At 50.0% G+C, this 27,890-nt stretch overlaps 7 protein-coding genes across 7 annotated transcripts; 3 read left to right on the top strand and 4 right to left on the bottom strand.

Annotated features, from left to right (window-relative positions):
• Window positions 1-1,322: 1,322 nt before the first annotated feature.
• On the top strand, window positions 1,323-2,522 carry PtrM4_036030 (uncharacterized protein; the record flags this gene model as incomplete). Its single annotated transcript, XM_001939409.2, has 1 exon — window positions 1,323-2,522. One exon carries the CDS (start codon window positions 1,323-1,325, stop codon window positions 2,520-2,522), a length of 1,200 nt encoding a protein of 399 aa, XP_001939444.2.
• A 96-nt stretch (window positions 2,523-2,618) lies between these two features.
• Window positions 2,619-6,393, top strand: PtrM4_036020 (uncharacterized protein; the record flags this gene model as incomplete). The annotated part of the gene is made up of 3 exons (XM_066104136.1): window positions 2,619-3,483; window positions 3,519-4,152; window positions 4,239-6,393. The coding sequence occupies 3 exons, from the start codon at window positions 2,619-2,621 to the stop codon at window positions 6,391-6,393; spliced, it is 3,654 nt and encodes a 1,217-aa protein (XP_065966338.1).
• Window positions 6,394-8,031: 1,638 nt separating this feature from the next.
• PtrM4_036010 (uncharacterized protein) lies at window positions 8,032-8,376 on the bottom strand (the record flags this gene model as incomplete). The annotated part of the gene is made up of 2 exons (XM_066104135.1): window positions 8,032-8,105; window positions 8,151-8,376. 2 exons carry the CDS (start codon window positions 8,374-8,376, stop codon window positions 8,032-8,034), a joined length of 300 nt encoding a protein of 99 aa, XP_065966337.1.
• Window positions 8,377-11,576: 3,200 nt separating this feature from the next.
• On the bottom strand, window positions 11,577-13,594 carry PtrM4_036000 (Clr2 domain containing protein; the record flags this gene model as incomplete). The annotated part of the gene is made up of 2 exons (XM_001939408.1): window positions 11,577-13,294; window positions 13,345-13,594. The coding sequence occupies 2 exons, from the start codon at window positions 13,592-13,594 to the stop codon at window positions 11,577-11,579; spliced, it is 1,968 nt and encodes a 655-aa protein (XP_001939443.1).
• A 434-nt stretch (window positions 13,595-14,028) lies between these two features.
• Window positions 14,029-17,844, top strand: PtrM4_035990 (HepA, Superfamily II DNA-RNA helicase, SNF2 family; the record flags this gene model as incomplete). The annotated part of the gene is made up of 1 exon (XM_001939407.1): window positions 14,029-17,844. The coding sequence occupies one exon, from the start codon at window positions 14,029-14,031 to the stop codon at window positions 17,842-17,844; it is 3,816 nt and encodes a 1,271-aa protein (XP_001939442.1).
• Window positions 17,845-18,375: 531 nt separating this feature from the next.
• On the bottom strand, window positions 18,376-18,764 carry PtrM4_035980 (uncharacterized protein; the record flags this gene model as incomplete). The annotated part of the gene is made up of 3 exons (XM_066104134.1): window positions 18,376-18,488; window positions 18,550-18,636; window positions 18,695-18,764. The coding sequence occupies 3 exons, from the start codon at window positions 18,762-18,764 to the stop codon at window positions 18,376-18,378; spliced, it is 270 nt and encodes an 89-aa protein (XP_065966336.1).
• Window positions 18,765-19,512: 748 nt separating this feature from the next.
• On the bottom strand, window positions 19,513-27,586 carry PtrM4_035970 (Polyketide synthase module protein; the record flags this gene model as incomplete). Its single annotated transcript, XM_001939405.2, has 8 exons — window positions 19,513-20,364; window positions 20,421-20,741; window positions 20,790-26,084; window positions 26,143-26,193; window positions 26,241-26,831; window positions 26,886-27,154; window positions 27,204-27,348; window positions 27,404-27,586. 8 exons carry the CDS (start codon window positions 27,584-27,586, stop codon window positions 19,513-19,515), a joined length of 7,707 nt encoding a protein of 2,568 aa, XP_001939440.1.
• Between the last annotated feature and the right edge of the window lie 304 nt (window positions 27,587-27,890).

Genomic DNA, 27,890 nt, shown 5'->3' with positions numbered 1-27,890 from the left:
GTAGGTGGGTGACCATCAACAGCACTAGCCCTTAATAGGCATCGCGCCTTTACCATAAGTGAGTTGCGACTGCAGAAGCAGAGTAGGAGAGACCCCAAACCGTGACAGAGTAAGACTACCTAAGTGATTGTGAGATCGTAGTCTATATACATTTAATCAGGAATCAGGATATTTTCAAGGGAAAACTTTTTCGGACAACCCCACCTACTATTCGGACAACCCCAAAAGTTCAGATGAGACGAAAGATCAGACGACCAAAATAAGCCGTGAAAAACATCTACAGTAATCGACACCTTTCGATAGTTGCCTAATTAGGTTATTTGTTGTAGAAATAAGGTTTTGGGTAGGGGTCTCGGCAGCCCCCGTAGGGGTCTCAACAGTGTCAATTTCTAGGTCTCCGAAATCAATATACTATTCCCCAATTTTGAGTGGAAAATGTCGTATTTTGGTGACATTTGCCACCTAACCCACCCAAATCCTCCACCACCTCCGCGGCCACACCACACCTCCACGTCACGGCGCAATTATACCAAAAGCTAGGAGCTGATTTCAATGGCATTGATTGTGATGTAGTAGAATTTCAAAAAAGATTAATTAAGGGGTAGTAGAGTTGTGCATGATCTTGGAGTAACCAGTATGCGGAAAGAAACTCAAAATGGAGCCCCCAACACCAACCTAGCCAATACAAAGCAAACCTAGGGTATACCGCGGTCGGGGATGCTTCTGGCAGCTTCTAATAACGTCTATAAACGCCGTAGAACGAAATCGCATGAAAAACAATGAACTTTTGGAGACTTTTAGATGAGATGAACCCTTAGGTTGACCTAACAATGAATCGTACGAAGGCGTACGCAACCTAGGGCTTACAGTACCTGTAGCAATCGCTATTTGTACGCGTTTTAATTATAACGGAGGCCTCTTATTAGTCTAAATAGCTCTAGTATACCCAAATAATTGTAAGCTGCTCAAGCAAGCAAGCCCGACTAAGCATTAGTGTCAGATTGAGGCGAGGTTTTGCTCCATGATCGAGCCGATGGTGGTTGGGGAAGGACATGAGACCCCCAAACCAGGGCTAGCGCCGGGACTTAGCACTGCCAAGCCCGAGGCGAGGCCACCTCCCACAGACAGAGCCGTAGACAGACACAGAGAATACACACTTGATCCGATCCATAAAAATCTGACAATTAAGAGTCTCACTGCCTGTACCGAGTACAGAAGAGTCAATCAAAGTTACTTTATACTACAAATACCGTCAATACGACGATCCCCACGCTACAACACGTAAGCGCCGAACCGAAGAGTCATCAAAACTCATCGACAAGATGTCTGTACTATCAAACAGAGATCCAACAGTGATCCTAACGGATTATACCAATTGGGCTAAATGGTACCAACAACTACAAGCGGAATGCGCCGCATACCAAGTGTGGGAAAAGGTAGATCCAAAGCAACGTGGGATCCCTCTAATAGAACCACAACCACCACTAGCTCCACTTATCGGAAGCTATCAGCCATCAACTGCAGCGACGAATCTGCACGTTACCCAATATCGCCAAGCGATCGGCGACGATAGCGCCGAAGCGCCAGCCTACGTACCGGTACGACCCTCGGACCTCGCGACGAACGCGAAGACGTCCTATAAAGAAGATATCGATTATTACCGAATACAACTAGAAGAGTTTAAAATACTTAACCAGAGATATCAACAAGAGCGGACCGGACTTGGAAAGCTCACCGAGCACATAAGGAAGACTGTGTCACAACACCTCTTCTACAACTGCTGCAAGGCAGGTCTTTCCCATCGGCAGTGGATTGAAAACTTAGCCGCAAATGTTGGGATTGACACGAAGGAGGAACTCAAACGTGCGAGAGAACGTTACCTCGCGGCCCAAAAACCGATGAGGTTGTTAGCACAGTGGGAGACCTGGCTAACTGAGATGGACCATGCAATCACGGAAGGCAAGGCCCTTGGCATACCTGAATGCCAAGACGAAGAGTTTATCAAGGAGGATTTCGTCAAAGCAGTTCTCAAACCATCACCAGAATGGACTACCGCGTTCATGGCCGGTGGAAATAAAGACCCACGTGTCACTGTACGGATGATGATTAAACAGTTCCGAGAGTACGCCTCACTGTTGCATCCGATCAAACACAAGGTCCCGAAGGCCGCCTTTGTAGCAAGTGGACCTCAACTGAACGGCGAAGACGCAGATGACGCCGCCGAGAAGGCCCCAGGAAAGCGAGGTCGCGGCAAAAGCCGAAAGACTCCCGGACCGGGCAAGGATAGGAAACAATGCAAGGTATGCGACCAACAGCACGAACTAAAGGATTGTTGGTACGCGTTTCCGCACAACGCCCCTGTTTGGTGGAAGCCACGTGAAACACTGAAGACGATGGCTCAGCACCGAATTGATAGCGACACTGATCTCGAACAAGAGATAAGGGGAGCCAAGAGAGCTAAATTAGGGACACCCCAGATTAAGAAGTCACAGAGCACTCCGGTAGAGGATACTGTCGAGTGACCAGAAGGCCGGAACATAGGCCAGATCAACCTTATAATCTGTGCCTCATCATTTATGGCAAAGGAATCTAAGTACCCACTTCAACGCTCTTACATAATGGACTCCGGAACCACTATACACGTCGGCAACGACCTCGGACGATTCACGAATATTCGACCGCCTATGACAGGAGACTTCCTCTGGGCAGGCAATACAAGGGTGTGGATTAAGGCATACGGTTCAGTTACTCTGAGAGTAGATAGCGCAGACGGTCACCGTCTCCTCTACCTCGAGAACGTCGCCTACTGCCCTGACCTACACTGCAGTCTTGTCTCCTTCCGGATACTCCGCCGGCAAGGTCTTTGGTGGGACACCAAATCCGACCCAACAATCCTCCGACGGTCCGACGATAGCGAACTGGCAGTACTACACGAGAAGTACGGACAATGGATACTGGAACTCAATGACGCTGAGGCGCGAGCAGCGTTTTCAACGCAGCAGCCAACGCGCAGGACAGCCGTACGAAAACGAGCTGAGGCTATAGTCTGGCACAAGAGACTTGGCCACCCTGGATCCGACGCCCTAGAACACCTAGTGAACCAATCTGAGGGGGTGAAGATCGTCGGGGTCCCCACAGTGAAATGCGATGCCTGTGGGATATCAAAGTCGAAGCGAATGATACGACGGACGCCCCGGACTATTTTAGAAGGTCCGGGAGAGCGAGTTGCGATCGACTTTCACGACTACGAAGCAGAAAGTACGACCAAGGAGAAGAGTCAGATGCTTATTAACTGCCGCGTTACGGGATACATATGGGATTTCTATCTTAGTGACAACCGAACGGCAAGAGTCATCCTTAAAAGCCTTAAGATGTTCGTCACCTTTATGATGAATCAATTTGGTATAACGGTAAAGGTTATTGAGACGGACAACGAGATATTTTCCGTGAAGCCAGAGGTCGCCAGATGGTGCAGAACAAGAGGTATAGTACTCGAGCCTTCCGCCCCGATACGCAAGCGCAAAACGGAGGAGCCGAACGCTCAGGGGGTGTGGTAAAAGAAAAGGGTCGAGCAATGCGACTCGATGCACATCTGCCGTGGGACCAATGGCCGGAAATCGCCCGGACCGCCGTCTACCTACACAACAGGACGCCGAAATATCAGAACCGCTGGAGATCTCCATACGAGATGTTCTTCACGGCAATCGCTTTCCAGAATGGAGTTGTTACATCACCACGCAAGCCCAACCTGTCGCATTTACGAGCGTACGGCTGTAAGGCATTTGCGATGACGGATGACACGAAGCGAGGAAAAGGACGTCTACAGAGATTTGACCCGAAAGCCTGGATAGGGTACTTAGTTGGTTACCGTTCGACGAACATATTCCGAATTTGGGTACCATCTATAGGCAAGGTCATTAGCACTCGCGACGTTGTATTCGACGAGGAAGTCGTATATAGTGGAGAGCATAAAGAGGTTATGGACAATCTTATGCATAGCACTACAGAGGAGATAGCAGCATGGATTCGAACTATTGAACTGCCCCTGGACCAAATCCCACACGGGAAGAACTTGGAACTTTCTACGAAGATGAGACCATTGCTAGAGCGCCGGAAAATGGGCGGCTCGAGTATGATGAGGCGGGAAGGAAGGTAGTACCTTATCCGACGCCACCACATACGCCCCCACCGGCAGCACTGCTTGCTCAAATGCTAACTAATGTGGAACACCCCTTCAGGGACGATGATACCGGAGGCTACGGCCTACAATCCGAAGAGACTGCCTACGGGAAACAAGGTCTTGACACTAGCTACGGCGAACATGGTGTACAGACTGGCGCACAGCGCGAACATGGTCTATCCGCAGGCGTTCCACGCGAACAATGCGATGCCGGAGGCTACGGCCTACAATCCGAAGAGACTGCCTACGGGAAACAAGGTCTTGACACTAGCTACGGCGAACATGGTGTACAGACTGGCGCACAGCGCGAACATGGTCTATCCGCAGGCGTTCCACGCGAACAATGCGATGCCGGAGGCTACGGCCTACAATCCGAAGAGACTGCCTACGGGAAACAAGGTCTTGACACTAGCTACGGCAAACAAGGTCTCGCGAGTGGTATCCTCCATCCGGAACACAGGATGTTGAAGGAGCCATGGGCAGCCGCCTTTATGGCAGGCACCAAGGCAGGAAACGTTCAAAACTTGGCAGGAGAGCGACTGGACAAGGCAAAGCTTGAGCGTATGATGCGAAACGGCAAGAAGCCTCATCGCAGCCAGCTGCCACCGCCTCCCCAAGCGAACGGCCTGCGAGAGGATCACGAGTTGTTCTATTTTTTCAAAGAGGCTGAGATTACACATCTCCATAGCCACAAGGAAACCAGATCCTGGTCAGAGGTCCCGGCGAAGACGGCTCGGAAGACCGACCAGCAGGTACTGGACTCAATGTGGGTATACACCTACAAATTTGACAAGCACCATCGATTCCAGAAGTGTAAGGCGCGATTGGTAGTGCGTGGAGACCAGCAACGAAATGTCACCGCACAAGAAACCTACGCTGCTACACTGGCCGGAAGATCGTTTCGGATGCTAGTGTCGATTGCGGCCCGGTTTGACCTAGAGCTGAAGCAATACGACGTATCGAACGCCTTCGTCAACGCAGATATTGATCGAACAGTGTACATGCGGATGCCCCCAGGATACAGGAAGCAGGGAACAATACTGCAACTAAACAAAGCGCTGTACGGCCTACGGATCTCGCCATTGCTCTGGCAAAGACACTTCACTGCCTTCCTTCTAGAAATCGGGTTCTCGCCAGTTCCCCACGAACCTTGCTGCATGATCCGAGACGGAGTGTTCACCTTCTTTTATGTTGATGACATTATCCTTGCCTCTTCGAAACGGCACGCGGAAGTAGCTCGGAAAGTGGAAGAGGAACTGAAACAGCGATACAACCTGACCGGAGGAAAGGATTTGCAGTGGTTTTTAGGAGTAGAAGTTATACGGGACCGAGAGAAGCGAAAGATCTGGCTGTCACAGAAAGCTTATGTTGAGAAGATTGCACGGCTGGCAACGAACAAGGACCAACGACACAACACACCAATGGCTAGAGTCGAACTAGTTGCACGTGAGGGTTTGGCGACTCCTGGAGAGATTAACTTGTATCAACGCAAGATTGGATCGTTACTCTTCGCCGCCGTCAACACCCGACCCGATGTCGCATTCCCAGTATCACGACTCGCCCGGTTCCTCACAAACCCTGGTCCACTACATCAAGAAGCCGCTGACCGAGTGCTGTTGTACCTGGAGTCAACCAAGCTTCTATCCTTATCATTCGGAGGAGACGACCAATTGGTAGTAGCTAGCGATGCATCCTTTGCGGACAACACCGCGGATCGCAAGAGCTCCCAAGGGTACGTTATCAAGCTATTTGGAGGACTGATCGCATGGAGGGCGAACAAACAAGATACCATCACGACATCTACGACCGAAGCAGAACTCCTCGCGCTATCGCAAGTGGCTAAGGAGTCCATGTTTGTGCGGATGCTGCTAGAGGAGCTTCGGGTAGAGTTGACGGAGAAGACAATTACGATACAGTGCGATAATACGCAGACGATCCGGCTGATCAACGAGGAGATCTCTCAGCTGACGACGAAACTCCGTCACGTGGACATCCACAATCACTGGCTGAGGCAAGAGGCAAAGCGAAAGTCTATCAGAGTCGTGTATGTACCGTCTGGCGAAATGCTCGCCGATGGTTTCACGAAGACCCTGCCTGCCAACAACTGGCCCCAGTTCTTGACGCAGGTCGGACTGGTTGAAGTGAAGGAACGAGACGTAGAGGAAGCAGATCCAGAGGAAATTCTGGAGAAGATGGAAAGTCTTGTTATATAGTCCGGTATGAATGTCGCAAAGACCACTCCACCTCAGGCTGCCGAGGAGCGCCGAGCTGAGGGGGTGTGTCAGATTGAGGCGAGGTTTTGCTCCATGATCGAGCCGATGGTGGTTGGGGAAGGACATGAGACCCCCAAACCAGGGCTAGCGCCGGGACTTAGCACTGCCAAGCCCGAGGCGAGGCCACCTCCCACAGACAGAGCCGTAGACAGACACAGAGAATACACACTTGATCCCATCCATAAAAATCTGACAATTAGTCTTCTTAACTACTATTTCGACGTCTTTTTAGAGGGGTGAATTAAAGGTTTCTTAGGTTATAGAGCTTTGCGCTTCTTCCTAGGTTGTTTAGGGGGTGAATCCTAGTCAATATCGATGCTGTTAATGTTAATAAAGTCATCATAAACCTGTTGAGGCTTCTCTATAGCCTAGAGACGCTTAGAAAGCTCCGCCTAGTTTGCTAGAACCTTTTCAAGTACACCAAGGATACGATTATTAGCTGTTGGCTTCTTAGTAACCTTCCTAACGACCCTCTTAGCTGTACGGGTAACTAAAACCTCCTAGACGATTACCTTATCGTCAGAACTGCTTTCTTCGGCAGAGGATATCTCAACTAGGTCCTGCATGTTCTCTAGGACCTTCTAGGTTAGCTAACAACGTTAGTTGCCTCGGCGAGGCTCTATATCGTTGTCAGAAGCTTCCTTAGCTTGCTAGGTTTACTAGGTAGCTTGTACGTGTTCGTTCCTCGTCTTTTCTTGGGGTTAACGTTAAGGTTAGCGTCTGTGGAGGCTTTGAGAGACTTGTGTTGAAGGCAAGGTGACTGTTGTAGAACCCTGTGGGCGTCCTTTAGGCCTTATCTTTTCAGGATCAAGTATATATCGTTCGTCTTGCACCTCCTCACCGCGTGCGCGCGGCGGGTGATACCACCAGTGTTAGTGAATATCCTTTAGATCAATAACGAGTCCCCCAGGTTCGTTGAGTTGACGGTGAAGTGTATGCTTACAAGGCAGCCCAAACTTTATAGAGAAAGCGCCTAAACACTCCTTAAGCTCGTTATAACGCTCATCCTTAGCTAGCAGTAACTGCTCCTTCAGCTTACGGAGGCCTTAGTGGCTTACCTTTTAATAAAGGCGTGCAAACTCGAGCAGGAGGCAGTTAGTTGCATGCCTAGCTTTATCTAGTTGTAGGTGTCCGTTATGCTCATTTCGCTGTATAAGCACTAATTAATGGATGTCCAAAACGACGTCGTAAATGTGGCCAGCTTTCTAGGAAGTAAGGGCAAGCTTTAGCTAGCGATAAGCTCCTTCAACGCGAGAGGTGGCTTTCTAGCTAAAGTTAGGAAAGAACTTACATATACACTTTGCCTATTCGTGGTAATAGGGCAACTAGTGAGCTTTTAGGTACTGCAGAAGCGCTAGAAAGCCAGCATAGCTCTCCTAAATCTCAGACTCCGCAACAATCAATCGGATCGGCATGATTGATTCCTATCTAGGTTAAAGGCTGCCTAATGAAGTAATTCTTTAACCTATATAGGAATCAATCATGTCAATCGATTGATTGTTGCGGAGTCTGCTAAATCTGCTCCTTTAAAGCCTAAAAGGCATCTTCGGTAGGGCAGGATACTAAGCTCTGCCAAACCTAGATAAAATCAAGCCTAGCTTTCTCAATAACGTCCTTCTCCTCCGCTGTAGCAACCCTCCGAACGTCCCAAGCTTTTACAGCTTCAGTTTAGACGTTTTGATATATATGCTAAATACAGCGACGCTGCGGGATGCCTAGAAAGATAACGGATAACCTAGCTTTAAGAGACCTATCGTGATTAGTCAAGAAACACTTTAGGGAGACGCTAAGGTAGTCGAAGAGCTCCTTTAGGTATTGTACGACCTCTAGGTAGGTCTCCGCAGCTTCATTTAGGATGAAGGCGTACGCAATGTCGTACGTTGTTGCCCAGCAAGTGATACCCACAATATGAACCAGCGGCATGTTAAAGGCGTTCGTTTTGTACGTAGCATTAATCTCAACAACGTCTAGGTTACACTTAATAAGCTCAAAGGCGCGTAGGTAAGCAAAGAAAATAATACGGGCACGACCTTAATCATCCTAGGTTATCTTATGCTAGAACTTAGTATCCTCGTTACCGCTGTCATCACAAGAGTATGTTGAGAGGAACTCAGCCAGCGCTTGAATACGTGTACGGCCACTAAGCTCCTCGCGGCGGAGCTTCGCTAACTTATTTAATACATCTAAGCGTGTTATATTAGCTCCCGCCGAACGTTCCTTTCTTAGTATCTTTATAGCTAAGTCGCGATTGCTCTTCGCGCCCTTAATGCGCTCTAGTAAAGCTTCATCGCGCTTCTAGAACTGCGGCAAAGCAAGTACACTAGCAGTAGGATAGTTGTGACGCCTATCTTCCGTAGTGAATTGCCATCTAGAAGCTCTAGAAGCTCCTTTAGCTTCTACCTACCTTATGCGTCCTTTCTACTCACAGGCAGTTATTCTAGAGCTCTGTTTCCGCTTGTTGCTACTAGTCGAGCTATACGTTCTACCTTGTGCACACCGCAATATAGCTCCACGAACTGTCCTTACTAGATTTGCCCTTAAGGGCTTTGTGTAGAGCGGGGTCCTAATGCTAATAGCGAATCCTGTGTTTATTAAAAGGCGATTTACTTCCTGAACAGCTTTAGTATGGGTTGGGAGGTTAATAAGGGCGGGAAGAGCAGCTCTAGGTGGTACCTAACGAAGGTCTTCGCGGTCAGGATCCCATGTTGTCGCGTAGGCATTAATCTCACTATCGGAAGGCTCGTTTTCGGTCATTTTTAAGGTTTTAAATAGGTAGAGGGATCAACGCATTTGTTGTTGTTCGTGGGGTAGTCGCGATCGGAGAGCCGACCCCACCTAAGCGGGTGGGGAGAAGCCACAATATTGCGATGAATTGTTTCCACACAACTACAAATTAGATCTAGGAGATTTTTAGTGTTTTAGAATCGCGGGATCCTATTTCGTAATTACCGAACGATAAAAGTGCTGCGACAGGTCGATGTTAGGGTTGCACCTAGGGCTCAAAACTTAGAGGTCTTAATAGATTTTGGTGTTCGGCTGTTAGACCCTGATCTTGGCACTTCTGCGGTGGTGCGCACGGACGCCGCAGCGTCCCCCATCAAAAAGCGACATCGTCAAAAGGAGACCTTGGAAAGCACCCAAACAACGAAAGATTTCAATATTAACAGTAGTTATCGACCTACAAGATACTAGGGTAGCGCCTCGCGTAACTCTCGCGTAAACGTTAGCTTCTGGCAGACACTGCAACCTCTGAGAACTATTAGAAAGAAATTGCCTAATTGGGTAATAAATTTACAGGTGTCGATTACTGTAGATGTTTTTCACGGCTTATTTTAGTCGTCTGATCTTTCGTCTCATCTGAACTTTTGGGGTTGTCCGAATAGTAGATGGGGTTGTCCGAAAAAGTTTTCCCATTTTCAATCAGGAAGAGAGCTTGATCCTGTTTTGCTTGCAAAATACGCTTGAGTCTGATTGACCTGATTTGATTGAATAAAACGTCAGGAATCAATCAGGATCAATCAGGACTCCTGTTTGTTGACAAGTCTGATCAGCACTCCGTCACCCTCCGCTCCCCAAACCCCAACCAAAGCTCCGATGAAGAAGTGCGATCGAGCAAAAGCCCGCGACGCCGCGTCTACTCTGTTCTCCAAGACACGTTCCACACCAACAATACCACCAAAATAGTGTTTAAAACTGTTTTATTCATTTTATCGCATCGGCTTCGTTAAGTGGGGGGCGAGAGAAGCTGAGGGCGGTCTTTGTTTGAGACTAGGTGTTGCGGTTTGTGAGGCAAGGGTATTGCGCATGTCACGTGCGTTGTCCTGGCGCTCCTCCCTCCCCTCCATGAGCACCTTCTTAGACTCCGCAACAATCAATTCAATCCGGTCACTCTCCTAGACCCACTTACCTATCTAGGTAGGGCTTAAACTCCTATAGGTAACTACTAGGCTTAAAGCGGTAATCAATCAATCCAATCTGAACCTTCTAGGACCCACTTAATTGATTGTTGCGGACTGTGCACCTTCTCCCCTCACCAGCATCAGAGATACGTCATGTAAATAGACCCTAATTATGGCTACATATAAGGTGGCCATGACAGCACAACAACAACAGAACACAATATACTCTGATGACTGCCTCGCGCGGTTACACTTTAATTGACTGCATTGTACTGCAACACTAGGTGCAGGGGGTAGGCTAGGGGTGTAGAGGACGACGATGGGGATGGGGACGAGGTGAATTCGTGTAACGAGGACTAGTAGACTAGTCAAGTGTTAGGATAATACAATTTCCATGCTTGAGGCAGGTTTGTCGCATACCGATGAAGGCACAATGAAGTATGAACTTGGGACGGATGCGAGCGCGGGGTTGCTATGTGATAGTAGGTATACAGTATGTAAACATAGGCTAAGGTTCTGGAATAATCGCTGATTAGGTATGTCTCTAGTACTCATCATTTCCATCCGTGTACAGATGCATTATAAAACTATCACGTGAGTAGTCTTGGCATCTAGTACATGTAGTCGTCTGACACATGAATCGCGTGGCATGGTACCTCTGGATACGGGGCTATATGTAGAAGTTGGAAAATAAGTAGAGTAAAGACCAATCGCACAAACAAGTGCGCTGCAAATATAAAGAACGGATTAAATGTATCGATACGATAATAATAGCTTATAGATATTGTTGGGAATCGAACCTGCGGTAGATAAGGCAGCTGGTTGCTGCATGCACGAGCTTGGATTACACGGCTGACTAAGCCGTGTGGTCCGAGCTCTAGCTGCTGCCTTACTGCCGACCTCCCTCCACCTCCATAGAACAACAAGAACAATCACAATCATTTCAACTCGTTGCAACGAAGGTGATTCCGATACCTTAGCCGTATCAACAGATATACATGACGATGATAGATTGTAGACATACATATACCCATGACAACTACACTCTCTATTAATATGCTTTGAACTTTTTTAGCAGTGAAATGAATAGAGGAGGGGATATATCTCCTTCTCTCCCAGAGGATCTTACACACATGATTTCTCTCGCTCGAAAAATAATTGATAAATGCCTATAGAAAAAAAAACGCCGTTACGATGCTAATAAGCCTACCGATGCAATAGTATTTAATAAGTAAAATGGTTGTTTCCATTATACTCCATGCCCGTGTCGTCACCGAGGTGGTCGACGTGCATGAAATCGTCAATGGAAAATGATGCTGGGTCAACCAGCCCATTGTTCATAGGAATGCCCATGCTGTTATGTAACTGCTGGGGTTGTGTGATCGATTCGCTAGGGGGGTCCATGCCTTCGATAAGATGTGTTGTTGGGGGTATAGAGGCACCGAATGCGGCGATGCGGTCGGGTTGGGATATGCAGGCTTTGCCTGTTGCCTCGCCTCGGGAATTCATCCAGATGCCGTTGCCGCCTTCGTTGTTTTCTACTGCGTCCATGAAAGACTGTTGGAATAATAAACTGGTCTCGTACCACCGGCCCTTGACTTCGTTGATTTCAACCTTGTAGGAGGGCTGGAGGAGCTTCCACCACGCTGCTGAGCGTGTCTTGGGGACAAGTATGCGATTCCTCCATAACATGTCCTGGACCATGCGCGAGGGGATGTTGTTGTTTTGCTGTGGGGGTTTTGGAGGAAGGTTGGGATCCGGTGCTTCTAGAAGGGCATAGCCGTATAGGTCGCCGACTATAATCACCTTTGTGTTCGTTTGGTTGACCAAGCTCTGTTCGATGATGTCGGTAATGACTAAGAGATCGGTCCCGCTACCCACGCGCAAGCGGACAGCCTCTCCTCTCCAGATCTTTTCAGCACCTAGAAACATACCGTTATACTGTCTGTACTGATTACCCTTGTCGTCTTTGGACGTCTTAAGAGGTTCGAAGAGTGTATAGGTAGCATCGATAGCTTTAGCAGCTAAGATGGAAGCGTCGACTGAGGCGATTCCTTTCCCACCCTGACCATCGATGAGGGCTTTCCAATCGGTATTGCCATATTCGTATTGCGGGTTCTGTTGCAAGAAGGGGAACGTGCAAGCTGGGGCAGACCAGGCAAGCCATGGTTTGACATGGGCGTCGGACTGAACGGTTTCTGTAGGAGGCGCCTCGAACGGATGTGACAGAGGCTGGATCTGATATGACCTATCGGCGGGATTCGCTTTGGTTGACCATCTTCGTATAACAAGTCCAAGACCCCAGGCCGCGGTTTCGGGTCGGAAGAACCAAACGGCCTCGCCTGTGCGACAGAGAAATCTGTTATATGTCAAGTCGACCTGCTGTTCAAGGGACCGCGGCTGTGGTAGAGGAGTTGACTGCAGAACCGGAGGTGCTCGTATCTGCTGTGCGGCGGGGGTGGCTACAGGGACCGGGGCGGGTGTAGCTGGTTTCGAGATGGGACTAGGAATAGGCGGGCCCGTTGAGGGTCTTCGAATGGGAGGCTGAACTGTTTGGTTCCGGACAACCGCATTGACATTGTTTCCTGTAGCTCCACCCGAACTGATTTCTCGCTTGATCGGGGGAGCCTCTTGCTTGACTTCGACCTTCACTTGGGGCTTCTCGACATCGCCTGCTGGAGAGCACATCTTGCACGTGCAATTAATCATGTCGCTGTTCTCGTCGGTGCAAAGCCATAATAGATGCGGAAAGAATTCGACGGGACTTCGAAAGCGCTTCTTGGGGCCCTTGGGGTAGCCGTAGAGATAGGCGTCCTGTCTGTCGTGTCCACCGCCAGAGTGATTCTTGACTGTCTTCACTTGGCCGTCAGCCTTTGTCTTGATGTGCTCGTATAAGACGTAGTTTTCCGGAAATTCCCACAAGATGCATTGTTGCCATTTATCTGCGGCTAATTAGTCCATGTTATGGTATCGCGCCTCGCTCTTTCCTCACCTTCATACTGCTTGCCCCCAAGCTCCCGCAAGAGCATCCCCCCCAACTTCTTGCGCCAGTCCTGGTGTTTCGGGTCGTCTTTTTCGATCAGACGGTAAAAGTCGCGCTGGCCCTGATCGTTGGGCGACATGTTAAGCTGCTCCTCCGTCGGGCCATTCCTGAGCGGCCGGCCTTTCATGTTGACAATGTGCTGGCCGTCCGACTTTGAGGGGAAAATTGGCCAGAAGGGCGTCATGGGCTGTTGAGCCATGATGGGCGACGGTGATGCGCTCACTGCGCGGGGTTTTGGGGAAGACGGTGACTGAGAAATGTCGAGGGGTCGTAAACTGTCTAGATGCCCGTGCGGACTTAGATGCCGGGGGTAAGTTAAGGCAGGGCGCGTCCTAGCGCGCCTGCTGATTTCGCGATTTGCCCCCCGACAGCGACGTAACCCAATCCGTCGCAAAGTGCTCTCACGTTCACTTCACTGTGAAGTGCCCGGGCACTGCAAACACTCTTTAGGCATGCGCATTATTGTTTTGGCTTCTTTTCACCATCACCGTCTTCCAAATTAGTCTTAGCCTCCCTTGTTGCTGCCTGCTCCATCGCGTCTTTAAGTTTGCTTCGCAAGTCGCGTTCCGGCTGACATTCGCTCCTCCCTTCCCAAGTCCAATTCACTCGCGATACAACTAGACGCTCGCCACAATGGCATGCCAGCCGACCATTACGCTGGCTTCGCCCCAGCCTATAACTCCACCTCCTAAAAGGCGTGGTGCGGAATACCAAGATCTTTTGGCCCAGTTTAGATCCCAGAGATCTGCACAATCGGCCACGAAGAAGAGGCGCATCTCTGCACAGCAGGAGGCGAGCCAGGGGGAAACAATTGCTACCGACGACAAAAGCAAACCTAGCCTGCGTGAGCAACCAACACCAAACTACGCCATATCCAATACATCCGTAAACGAAGACACCCCCGACCGCAAGTCAACCACCGTTCCCAGGAGGACCACCCGCGCATCCTTAGGACGAGCGAAGCCAGAATCGCCTAGCAGCGAAGACGAGCTTGCGCCATCAGCCCGTCCCAACCGCAAGACAAGTGCTAGGATCTCAGCCTACACCGAGGAATTAAAGATGGAGCAGAAGGGACTACGTCGTAGTACACGCGACAGAAAGAGCACGATTCTAGAGTCGGATACCATGCCCTCGCCGTCACCCAAACGTCGTCGCGCACCCCCTAAGCTCGATACCGCTCGCGCCCGTCTACGCGATGAAATTGCAAAGAACAGCAAGGCGAAAGCCAACAACTTCCTTGTAGCCAACAAAGACCTCTTCCTGCCACTTCTTCCCAAAAACAACACGGTAGCGAAGCTGGTCGCTGAGGGCAAGGCGCAACCTATTGTGGAGTATGAAGAGCTCACAGAGCAACCCAAGGGTGTCATGGCTACTATGAAGCCCTATCAGCTGTCCGGCCTTTCGTTCCTGGTCCATCTGTACAACAATGGCTTCTCTGGTATACTAGGTGACGAGATGGGTCTGGGGAAGACGCTGCAAACCCTGTCGCTCTTCCAGTATCTCGAAGAGCTCGACCAGAAGAAGGGAGTGACTTCAGAAGAGTCTCGACCCTACCTCGTCATCTGTCCCCTCAGTGTGCTCAACTCTTGGGTCACTGAGGCTCACAGGTGGGTGCCTCAGCTCAAAGTTGTGCGCTTTCATGGTGCTTCAAGCGAGCGAGACCGGTTGAAGAGGGTCGCTGTCGGTATGGAAGACATGAAGGGAAACGAGACTTTACGTGCTCGGGACCGGAAGGCTTCGCGCAAAGCCGGGCAGAAAGTCTCCAAGCTATCTGGAGGCCAAGGATCCGATGCCCCCAAAATCATCGTGACGACTTATGAGACCTTCCAGGCCGAGCAGTCTTGGTTCAAACATTCATTTGCGTGGCGCTATGTAGTCCTTGATGAGGGACACAAGATCAAGAGCAGCGTGACCCAGATCTCTACTGCGTTGAAGAGTATTAGCGCCGAGTATCGCCTCATCTTGACCGGTACCCCATTGCAGAACAACTTGGCTGAAATGTGGTCCTTGTTGACTTGGCTTTACCCTCAGGTCTTTGACGACAAGACTGCGACGCTGTTCCGGGAGTCGTTCGATCTCAGCAAAGGCAAAGCAAATAAGCAGACCATGACAGACGCGCGTCGCTTGCTTGAGCTGATCATGCTACGACGCATGAAAGACTCTCCATCTGTCAACCTTGGCCTCCCACCCAAAGAAGAAGTGTTGCTTTACGTGCCGCTCACGCCATTGCAGAAGTTTTGGTACACACGCCTTCTCACTCGCATGGACGACGGAATACTCGACGAGCTCTTCGCCGACGGCAAGTCAAAGGAAAAGGGCGCTCTTGAACAGGATGCTAAAGAGAATGAGCTACTGCAACAGATGGAGAAGGTGGACAAGGCTGTCGGCTCTGGCGGGGCTGAAGGCGAATGGGGAGAGACGGCCCTGATCGTGAAAGAGGCACTATCAAAGGAGCAGACCGACTCCAGTATCAACAAGGGAGCATGGAAAAAGCTCATGAACCTCGTCATGCAATTGCGAAAGTGCTGTTCACATCCATACCAGCTGCCGGGCGTCGCGCCTGATCCGTATTACCTTGGCGACCACATCATCCGTGCCAGTGGCAAGTTCATCTTACTAGAGAAGCTTCTGAAGCATACAGTTTTTGCCCAAGGAAAGAAAGTCCTCATCTTCTCTAGCTTCACTCGTACGCTCGACCATTGCGAAGATCTCTTATCCCTCATCAGCAACCACGGTGAGCGATTCAAGTCTCTTCGTCTGGATGGAAGTACTTCCCGTGCTCGTCGTAATCTGGACATTCGCCTCTTCAACCAGAAGGGCTCCGACTACAAGGTTATGCTTCTGTCTACTCGTGCAGGCGGCTTGGGTATCAACTTGACCAGTGCCGAAGACGTCATCTTTCTCGACGAAGACTGGAACCCACAGATCACTCTACAAGCAGAAGCTCGCGCCCATCGTATTGGACAGACGAAGAAGGTGACCATCTACAAGCTCTGCACTCAAGGTACTGTTGAAGAACAAATGATGGGTCGTATCCGCAAGAAGCTGTATTTGTCCGCAAAGATTACCGAGTCCATGCAGAGCATACACGGCAAACAAGCGCCGGAGACGAAGAGAGGACGCCCTTCCCTTAGTGAAGATTTGCCGCAGATGGACACGACGCAGTTGAAGACACTTGTACGACGAGGCGCACAGGCCTTATCGCATCCCGAAATTGACATCAAGGACATGGTATCTTGGGACCTTGAGACGATGATGGCCAAGTGTCGCGACAAGCCTGCCGACATGACCGATTCTGCGACAAGTTCCGAGGTGGACGAAGACAAGTGGCTTTCAACCATGGAGCGCGTCGAATGCGCTGTCTTCGAGGGCAAGCGCCATCAGCGCCAGCTCGACACCAGTCGTAAGGCTAACACGTCGGCTGCGAACATACTCCCTGACACCATCACGCGCGAAGATCGCCGCAAGGGAAAGAACACTACAGTTATGATCGATGGTTATGCTATTAGCAAAGAGTCGATGAACTGTGGCGACTGGGAAGCAGTGCCGACATATGCTGGCAAAGACCCTCGCCTTGCTGACCCAGTCCGCGAAAAGCGACGTGAGTTTGGCCACGAGAGTCACTGTCTTGAGTGTTTTGAAGACGCCGGTTCGGGTCACATGGTTGAGTGTAAGAGTTGTCCACGTGCCTACCACATTGACTGTCTGGATTCGTCCTACAAGTCCAAGGTTAAGGGTTTTAGTGGCTTCTTTTGTTCACAGCATAAGTGCTCAGAGTGTGACAAGTCGACCAACGATGCCGGAGGCCTCATCTATCGCTGCCGTTGGTGCCCACTAGGCTTCTGTGAGGATTGTCTTGACTGGGATCAGACCGAGCTCATCGGTGAAAACCTACCCGAGTTTGAGATCATGGGCGAAGAAGCCATGCCTGGCGGGTTCTACATCAAGTGTCCAACCTGCGTTGAAACAATCGCTGAAAACGAGGAACACAAGAAGTGGCTCCAGAACATGGAGAAGCAGTACAAGGACCAGCACCACATTTGGCAGCAGAACCGCGAGGATGCACAGCGTCAGCTCAACAAGCGTGATGTCGCCACCGAAGTATCCGCGGAGAACGATGCCAACGCCCAGACCAACAATAACCTCCTGCATCTTCCCCAGCTTGTCGAGCCCCCGGTGAAGCAGCAGAACCACATTGTTCTTGATAACGATGACGATGCTACCTCCTCGCCTGCTCTCACCGATACCTCGCTTTCCACGCCCGCACTGGGTGGTTCACGCGTCGGCACACCAAAGTACACAGAGCCCGTACCCACTACCACCAGGACCACCAGAAAGAGCAACAAGCGAAGCGAGCCATTTGGCGAGACACGTGAGGAGAAGCGGGCTAGGCTCGACGCTCAGGCTTGGACCGTAGACGATGATCCGCTCATGAGGGGTATGTACTAGGGGATGCTATCAACGGCCGGATTTCAGGTTTGCACATGTGAAGGAGTTTGTCTAGGTCAAAGCACATTTTTACGAGTAATCACATGATGAAAGATGGTGGACTAATATCTTGCTTGCTCGGGCTACATCTGTCGGGAGAGGCGTCACTGAAATCTTGCTTGCCTGCTTGTTATCTGCCGGGCTAATCTGTCTAGGGAGGCGTTATTGAAGGCCGGGCTTTGCTTCTTTTCTTCACTTTACTTCATAGATACCCCTTTAAGGTCTTCTTGGTAACGTACGGGTTTTTCGGAGTGGAGAATGAATTTATATTATGGTTTGGTTGATGAGTGGCCCGTGTGTGTATGTGTGTGCTTGGGGTGTAAGAAAGTGAAGTGGAGTGATAGATGAAGGCATGGATGTATTGCGTGTGAGAGATGCTGATTTGTTCGCATAGCCATCTAATTCCTCCAAGGGTACATAGATCACCCTTACAAGCACGGGCACACGCATAGAGCTTACACCCTCAAAACTTTGTTGTTCTATCTCTAGCACTTAAACTGGTGGGCACCCAGTTGCATACTTTTCAATGCATTTCCTCACCGACCCCTCAATCGCGTTGTTACAGCAATTGCCTGTAGCACACTGCTCAGCATGCTGGCATGGGTCTATAGTACGGGTTCCATTAGCCATTGATACTAGAGAGTAGGCAAAGGGTATGCGACTTACGTCCCCCCGGCCAGCCCGTGTGCTGACCTCCGCTGTAGCCTGGCTCTTTGGAAAGGCCTCCTTTTGGTTGTTGCTGGGCGAGATTTTCTAGGGCTTGAGCATGTCAGTTTTACAGGCTAGAAAGGGGCGGGTGGAGGGAGCGTACGGGTGTCAGGGACCGGCAGGGCGGTGGCGAGGATCGTGGCGGCGAGGGAAAGGAGTACGAGTGTCTTCATGGTTGCGCTGAGGTGGAGGTATTGAGGACAAGAGATGTCTTGTCAAAAGCAGGGAAACAGTACCATTTTAACAAAAAGTGCCCCGTGTCAAAGGTCCGATACGGTGTCATCCGGCGGTATCATTAACCAAGGGTTTCGTGTTGGCGGAGACGACAGAGAAGGGGAATGGTTAAAGAATGGCCGTGGGCGTTCCGCTTCACTCCAAAGCTTTGCAGTGTCGCCTGTAAGCAGGCGCTACCGCAGAGGCACGCGTGGTACGTACCATTTAGTCAACCTCTAGTTACAGTGGCAAGACAGATAGTATCTATTCTACCCTTCGCAATGCCCAACCTGACAATACCTTAGATCTTTCTAGTGCATGACACAAGCGAACTGGCAGGTCAATACTAGACCTTCTGCTACATTGGCTGACAACGCCTCATACTCTGTCGGTATAAATCGGTCCGATGAGCACTATTGTAGCTGTCCCAAAAGAGCCATCTTATGCTGATTCAGTCCCATGTGGAATCGAGCCATTCACCCACGCGGTGAGGTAGAGCTTGTACAGTACCTCAGAAAAGTCACATAAAGAGGGTACCTTATGCAGGTAGATGATCAAAAATTTTATCACGCCAATACTCGGATATAAAACTGTCAATATCTAGGCTCCCCGTTTCTTCAATCACGACCAAGACATGCTCATCTTAGCCTAGACAATCCGCATGGAGAGCGGCCGCTCCAGACGCCTCCCCCTCCCAAGGCTCATAATCTACTCCACCCACTTGACAAAACCACTCTTTTTGACTACCTCCCTACAAAGATCTTGTAGACTCACATTCGCAAGCAGTATGAACACCTCAACATCTGCCCCAATCTCACGGTGCATCCAATTCTTCAGATCGATTGCCACGAGTGAGTCTATGCCGTATACGTTCACAGGCTTCGCCCTGTCAATGTCTTCCACGCGCACACCAAGTACCTGCGCAACCTTTGCTGAGAACCATTCTGTAACCTGTTCGGCCGCTTCGTCGAGGTTTTTCGACTCCTTGAGCGCAGTGGCACGATTGATAGGACCGCTTGAAGACGCTGTTTGGGGTTTTGTGCTAGGTGCAGAGGTCATCTGGAAGAGGTGGCGGAATAATGGACGCTGGATGGAGTGATGCAAGTCGATGCCTTTCTCAAGGACATCAGCGGGCAGTTCTACGCCAACGAGGACTTGTGCTTCGGAATGCGATGGTGCTGGGTGGTTGGCATCGCAATATATGTCGAGCAAAGCGATGAGCTCTTCCTGCCGTATGTCCATGAGGTGCCCGATGCGACGCATGGAGCTAAGAAGATGCTCGTTCTCAGCAACCACACCTTCATTCACCATGAGCCCGAGATCGATGGATATGGCCTTCTCTCCCTGTTCAATGCGATAGTGTGCCAAGGCGTCTTTGTAGGTATTTCCTGCGGCGTAGTTTGCCTGCGCGCGACCACCGAATACGCCGTTGATGGACGAGAGGAGGATGAAGAAGTCCAGTCCGGCAGGTAGAGTTGCGTGAAGGTTCCATGAGCCCGAGACTTTTGACTGGGTACTAATTTTCCAATCTTCGTATGTCATGTTCTCGAACAGATTGTCCTGGTATGGTGTTAGTTCTTTTCACACAGTGTTATGTTTGGCCTTGGAAAACATACCCTCAGCGCCACTGTAGCCTGAATACAACCACGGATCGGAGGTAGGCCCTCTGTTGCTGCACAAAACACGTCTCTTAGATTACTCAAGAGACCAATGTCAACGGCAGGTGTCAAAACACGAACGCCTTGTCCCTGTAATTCTTCTACCAGATGCTTCGCTGCCTCAGATTTGGCTCCGGATCTCGAAAGCAGAATCAGATTTCGTGCGCCGCGGTTGACCATCCAACGCGCAAAACTTCGACCTAGGCCGCCTAGTCCACCGGCAATGACATACGTCGCATCTGCTGGAAACAGATATCGGGGTTTTGACGAAATAGTTGCCTTGAACGATATAAGTATACTGCAATTTTGGGGCTGAGGAAGACTTACAGGGATCCTTGACTGCGGATTCAGTTCAATAACTCGCTTGCCGAATGTTTCCGGTTCTGAAAAGTGCAAGAAGGCATTCGCAGGGACTGAAGCGTCGAAAAGATGGAGCGGTCCCGGCGGCTGGATGTACATCTGAAAAGCTAGCTTCATTGCAGCTTGAAAGGTCTTTGTTACTCTTTGGAAGTCTTCCCGGAGAAGGTCCATCAAATTCACAGTAGCCATAACCACGTTGTTGGCATGATATCCACGTTGGACATGCGCCCTACTGTTCAGTGATTCGACGTTGATCATACGACCAAAAGGCGCCATATGCCCAGCCATCTCTTCCATGAGCTCCTCTGACAGAGCACCTATCACTACATCAGGCTTCCGACCATTCGTAGCCTGGTAGACTTCCTTCAAAATCGAAGAGTGCTCCACTACCAATACTTTTGACTCTGCAAACCCAAGTTTTTGTTGCAGAAACAGACTTTTGGTCTCAGAATTTGTTGTGACAAGGACATTCGCACCCAATGTCTTGGCAATCTGAACTACCGTTTGACCGACGCAACTATGTCCGTGATGAACGAGAACTGTTTCTCCCTCTTCAACATGAGCAATGCGGACTAGTGCATGGTACGCCAACCACAAGGCCGTAGGCAACGAGGCGGCGACTGCGAAGCTCATGTCATTTGGAATGGGTATTACTGCGCTGGATGGTATGCAGATACGGGACTGGCCACTACAGTTGTGTAGGGCACAGACTCGTTGTCCTAGACAAAATCCAGATGTGCATCCTGCCTCGATAACGATTCCTGCGCATTCGATGCCGAAAGTCGTCTCGTCTACGTTACCAGAAGCAACGTGGGTATCGTGATTGGTCAGCCCGATGGCCCGGACTTCTATCAGTACTTCATCGTCATCGAGCTGTGATGCTGGCTTGAGCCCGTAGTACCCAAACCATCCAATAGACTCTAGATGGCCGACTTGTTCGATACCCAAAGCGACCGTCTGTATGTCATTAAGCTGCTCGTGGATCCGCTGTTGCGGCAAGATGGCTTTCGCAACTCTTTCGTTCATGCTTGCGTATTCTGTTACACGGCTGATGTGGAGGGAGTTATTCTTTGCAGTATAATTATTCTCCAGCTGTTCGACGGGTAATGTTGCCATTGACACAACGAGACCAAGTATCGTATCCACCATTGTTGTGTGTAATGGACCATGACCGTCAATAGATAACTTTGCGAATTTACGTGTCGCGTCTTCTGACATCAGAACCCTTCCGACGCCGTCGATAAGATGGTGTCGCGGCTCAGACCAGTCGTCTTTGTCTCTTGTGATCCACAGTACTGAGCGGCTTCGGAGCAGAGTCTTTTGAATGTTAGTGAAATTGACTTCGGAAATGTCGTCTAGGAATGGCTTGTCCATTTCTAGAAGGGATATGACGAGCTTGGGTGGCGCACTGCCACCTGCAGCAAATTCTTCGAGCTTAGTAATCTCGCAAGGAAAGCTTAGTCTGTGTAATCCTGCCTGTATCGCCCTAGCATCTGCATCTTGCGTTGTGGTACAAGGATCTGCAATCACTGCAATGCTGTGAGCCGAGTTGTTGTTGAGCGCGGCAGAGTCGAGACTCCTTTCCACAGCGGTAGAGACAATGATGCTGCTATAGCGACATTCAAGCTCCTCCTGACCCGGAAGTTCCACGTCGACACCCGAGAAACCGGCAGATTGAAGACTATTATGCCACGCTTTTGTCGTCAAGCACGGACTCAGTGTTGACCGGTTCTCATGGTTGAGCGGATTCCACCAGCCTTTGAGCAGACCAAAGGCAAAACCTATGGGTATCGCGTCCGGAACCGTGGTTTCGAACAACAGTAACTTCCCATTAGGTTTGAGAAGCTTTCGTACGTTGCGCAGTGACTGCTGAAGATCATCTGTAGCATGCAAAACATGCGATGCGATAACGATGTCATTAGTTCCAGCCTCCAATCCCTGTGATACTGGGTCTTTGGAAATGTCGCAAACTCGGAATCGCATACGGTCAATGTAGTCTTTGAACTTTTCTTGGGCCGCCTCGAAGAAGCCAGGTGAGACATCAGTGTAATCGTATCTTTCCCATCTCTTTACACCTCCAGCGCTCATTCGTTCCAGAAGACGAAGAGTCTGACCGCCGGTACCAGCGCCGACCTCAAGAATCTTCATGAAAGGGTTTTTGAAACAGGCAAGGTCGATGTAAGCAGATGCAGGATGAGCGTGATGCTCGTTTGCAAGCATGGTTTCGTAATATCGGTCAGCAAGCCCATCTCCGAACATGAGCTCTAGTGGATCAGCCGTGCCCTCCAAAATGGGAAGGATGTGCTTGCCCAGATGCATGAAGAAGTGACCGTCAACACCGGAAGCTTCAACACGCTGGATGAGTTCATTGCGAGCATCGGAATCCTGAAGGAAGCTTAGGACCTCTTGATGACTGACGGGCGATTCGCCGTTGCACATACGGTTCTTCTGATATCGCAACCACAAGACGTAGGATTCCAGATGTTGGGGTAAACTCAGACACGGCCTCTTATCAAGAAACTGGACTGCCTCGACTACAAAACACAGGATCGCAGTCATCAAAGATTTGTATGACTGGACTGCGTTTTCTGCTTGCTTCGGTCGATTGACGGAGCAGTGTTGGAATATTTGCTGGCTACTCATCATATCGATGTCAGGCTTCCAAGTCAGTCTGGTGCATAGGTGACGTGGTTTTTCATCGACCTCATGTTCATCATGACTACCGATGAATGTGGTCCTCAGCTCCTGTAGCACGACGAGAGGAGTGTCCAAGCCAGGCGACATGGCAACTACATCCGCTGAAGCTCCACGGTGTCCGCGAAGCTTGCACTTTGCCGCCACACGAACTCGACCTTCACAGTGTGAGCTGCGATCGAAATTGAGCCAGATGTTTGATATGCTTGAGGGCACCATTGTGGCAAGGTCTCCTGGCTTTTCTTGATGAAGAGCAGGGACGAGGACTTGTGCAAGGCCATCTAGCACGGTGGGGTGTAAGAGGTATTCCTGGCTTGGCCAACTCGTCTTCTTCAATCTCCAGGTCTCAGGATCCAGATCTGCGCTTGCTACTCCATTCTGCCCTAGTCGCAGGTGCTTCAGATTTCGGAATGCTGGCCCATACTCCACTTTGCTTCCAGTTGACAAAGCATAGGGATCTGTCTTGGCGTGCTCATTCGTGCTGCTCCGGATAGTCTCCAACCAGTTGCGACAGGATTCTCCTTGGAGGAATGTAGCGCCATATACCGCGTCTAATGAATCATGCTTTTCAAACAATGGCCGAATCTGCGCGCTGCAGCATTGAACATACTTGTCATTCTCAATAACGAAGAGCTGGAATTGATATTGAGAACCACCGTGAGTATCTCTCTCTAGCGTTGTTTGAACTTCTGCGCTCTCTTGCCCAAGCAAGAATGCAATTGGGTACCAAAACTTTATGTTGGATAGGTGCATACCATGTGCGACATGCAAAGTGTCGTCCTCGAGTAGTTGAGCCAGAGCTTCCATAGCCATGACGAGCATTGCCGCGGCGGGAAAGATTACATCTCCATTGATGCGGTGATCCTCTAGCCACTGTACTTCCGCTAAGCGTATCGTATTACGCCACTGCGCGATATGATTGTTCCAGTCGAGGCTACGAGTTCCCAGTAAGTTGTGTCGAGCTCGCTGGGGAAACCGCATGTTGCGACTTAGTCGGCTTTCTCGCCAATACGACCGCGTGTGGTTGAATGGATATTTTGGAAGATCAGGAGGTAAGGTTAAGCTGTTTTTCCCGAGTTGGTTTGCGGCCAGAAGATCCACTGGATGGCCTGCACAGTAAAGGCCTCCAAGGGCATTCAGGAGCATCTCGCATGCATCCCGTCCTCGCATGAGTGACGTGGCATAAGTCGGCTTCGCGGTATTCGATGAACCCTGCAAGACTTCACGTATCGGAGCTTGCAATGCACTGTGTGGTCCGACTTCCAATATATGACTGATCCGAAGTTCTGGTGAGAAATTTCCTCCGAGCTTCTTCCGCGGTTTGACCCGCGATTGAGCTAAAAGCTTCTGCAATGCTGCCGTAAATTCGACTGTCGATGTGAGATTCTGAACCCAGTACGCTGCAGTGTTTAGTGTGCCAGCAGTGACAATATCCCCTGTTACGGACGATATCATTGGAACTCGAGGTCTGGCGACTCTGGGTTCCAAGTCTTGTATTGCTTTGGCATAATCTTGAGCAATGCTTTCCATAAACCGGGAGTGATAAGCCATCGGAACCCGAAGTCTTCTTGCGAAGATAGAATCTCCCTTGAACCACCGTTCAAGAATGGTAAGTTGATGTAGATCTCCGGTCAGGGTTAAGCTCTTTGGACTATTTGAACATCCAATGGCGACATCGAGACGACCTTGCAGTGTCTTTAGACGGGCAAAGTATGGTAAGATGTCACTCCGTGGCAGTGCAACTGCCATCATGGATAACTCCTGGCTGGTATTCCGTGCAAGCTGTGACGACAACACTCCCCGATGATAGGCGATCTTCATGGCAGATTTCCGTGTGAGAGCACCTGCTGCGTATGCTGCGGCGATCTCGCCAGACGAGTGTCCGATGACCACGGTCGGTGCGACATTCAGACTTTCCAGAAGATCGACAAGACCCAGCTGAAGAATTGTGCTCAATGGCTGGCTGTACTCAGGAGAACTGATATCTAATTCGGGTTGCTCTCCTTTGATGACGCTGGAGATTGACCACTGACAACCGAGTGCGGCCAGGCATTGTTGTGATGCCTCCAGACTGGCTCTGTATATGTGATATTCGAGTAGCTCTTGGCCCATGCCTAGGTACTGCGCACCTTGTCCTGTGAAGATGAATGCCGATCGTGGATGTGGGTTGATCTTGACTGGGGCCGAAATGGTTACGCTGCTGATATTGATCGACGTAGGGTGTGGTACAACACTGAAGCATCGATACATGAAGTTGCTTCTTCTAGCAGAAAGCGTGTATACCACAGCCTGGGTCTTCTCTGGATGTTGATCTAGGTACTGCAAATGTGAACTTGCCGCGACACCCAGAGCGCTCTTTTCTGGAGCCGACCAGGTGAGAAGTCGAGGTCTATCGCTTAGCTCCCCTGTACCACCATTCACATACTTCGCCTGATCTCCGTTTGTCATCTCTTTCCGTGGGTTGCGATGAGTCCGGTGGTGGCCACTCAAGCCATGTTGCTCGAGAAAATGACACGCATCGTCTAGTATAGCAGTGGCATTCGTGCCTCCAAAGCCAAATGAGTTGATCTGGAAAGCAAAGTCAATACTTTCCACATACACAAAGATTGTAACAGGTGCCACGTACACATGCTCTTCGTAGACCGGACGTTGGCCATGGCGTGGCCGTCTTGGGAAACTGCAAATATCAGTGGATGAAACCAGCTAGACAAGCATTGCACTAACGAGTAGATGTAGAGCTCCAGGGTCCACCTGATCGTTTAATCTTTCGAAGCCTGCAATTGGTGGAATTACACCATTTTCGAGGACCATGATTGTCTTCACGATGCCAGCCAAACCACTAGCTCCTTCAAGATGCCCGATGTTGGCTTTGACTGCGCCAATGTAGAGAGGATCATCCGATGTACGATGTTGTTTGAAAGCAATCCCGATGGCGTTTGCCTCAACTGGATCTCCAATAGGGGTGCCTGTTCCGTGAGCCTCAAAGTATCGCGTTGGCTCCATCTCGATGTTTCCCTGCTTGTAGGTCCTTCGGATCAGATCTACTTGAGCATCTCGGCTCGGCTGAGTGATACCTGGTGTTCTACCATCCTGGTTCGATCCGGTGTTTCGCACCACAGCGCGAATTGTGTCTCCATCTCTTAACGCGTCGGGGAGGCGTTTGAGTACGAGCATGGCGAACCCTTCCCCGCGGGCATAACCATTGGCTTTTTTGTCAAAACTCCAACAACGGCTGTCTTTTGAGAGGAAGTTGAAGTCGGACATCATCTTCATAAAATTAGGGTGGTAAACGAGGTTCGCGCCGCCAACCAGACTCTTCATAGCCATGTTAGTGCATCGCAGGCGATTCGGAGTGTTTCAGCCACATACCATTGATGAGGTTCCCAATCGCAAGTCTTGACACGCAAGATGGAGTGCGACGAGACTACTAGAGCATGCCGAGTCTATGTTCATCGATGTGCCCTTGAGATCATAAAACCAGCTCAACCGGTTTGCAAGCATTGACGGGGCAATACCCATAGCTGCATGACGCTGTTCGGCTTCATAGTCTTGCTGGAGTATGCTTAGGTAATCATTAGTGAAACATCCGGTATAGACTGACGTGTCGGAGCCACTACAATGCGGGATTGGGATACCCGCTACAAGAAAATGTAAGCAGATGTTTGCAGCACGTGTTTATATTCTTACCATCTTCCAGCGCATGATACGTCGTTTCAAGCATAAGTCGGTGTTGAGGGTCCATACATGCTGCTTCGCCCGGGGTAATCGAGAAGAACGGAGCATCGAACTTGCTCAAATCCTCATTAATGAAGTTTCCACCACGCAACGGTATCTGATATCTTTAGTCTATCTGCTCTGTCAAACTCTAGTACAATAGCTCGGCTCACTGTGCTTGGACGAGCCTCATCCGGATGGTAATAGGCATCAATGTTCAGCCGATCTCGTGGAAATTCTGTGCTGGCTGATCTTCCCTCGCATAACATCTGCCAAAAGGCAGCCTCGGATGTCGCGTCCTGGGGAAATTTGAACGCTAGGCCAATTATGGCAATAGGTTGTAAATTTTCGGCCATATCTGCCGTTGCACACTCTACAGGCTGTGCTGTTCGACTGGTACCTGGTGTATGTGTGTACATATAATGATTGCCCTGCGAAGTAGGGCCTTTTGACTCAGAACATATAGGATGAAGACATTGGAAGGCTCCGATCAGCAGACAAAAACTGTGCCTCATTTGTTAAACTTGGAAAAACAATCACCTATCGCGGCTAGCTCTTTCCGCGCATAGATTCATGACAGCTTCGCCACAACAGTGCTTACGGTGATCATGCTACGGCGAGCTACCCAGATACGATGCTCGATAGCCCCGATGTCAATGC

This window comes from Pyrenophora tritici-repentis, chromosome 1 (genome assembly GCF_003171515.1).
Source record: "Pyrenophora tritici-repentis strain M4 chromosome 1, whole genome shotgun sequence".
Taxonomy (NCBI): Eukaryota; Fungi; Ascomycota; class Dothideomycetes; order Pleosporales; family Pleosporaceae; genus Pyrenophora; species Pyrenophora tritici-repentis.
This window is presented reverse-complemented; position numbering and strand designations above follow the sequence as displayed.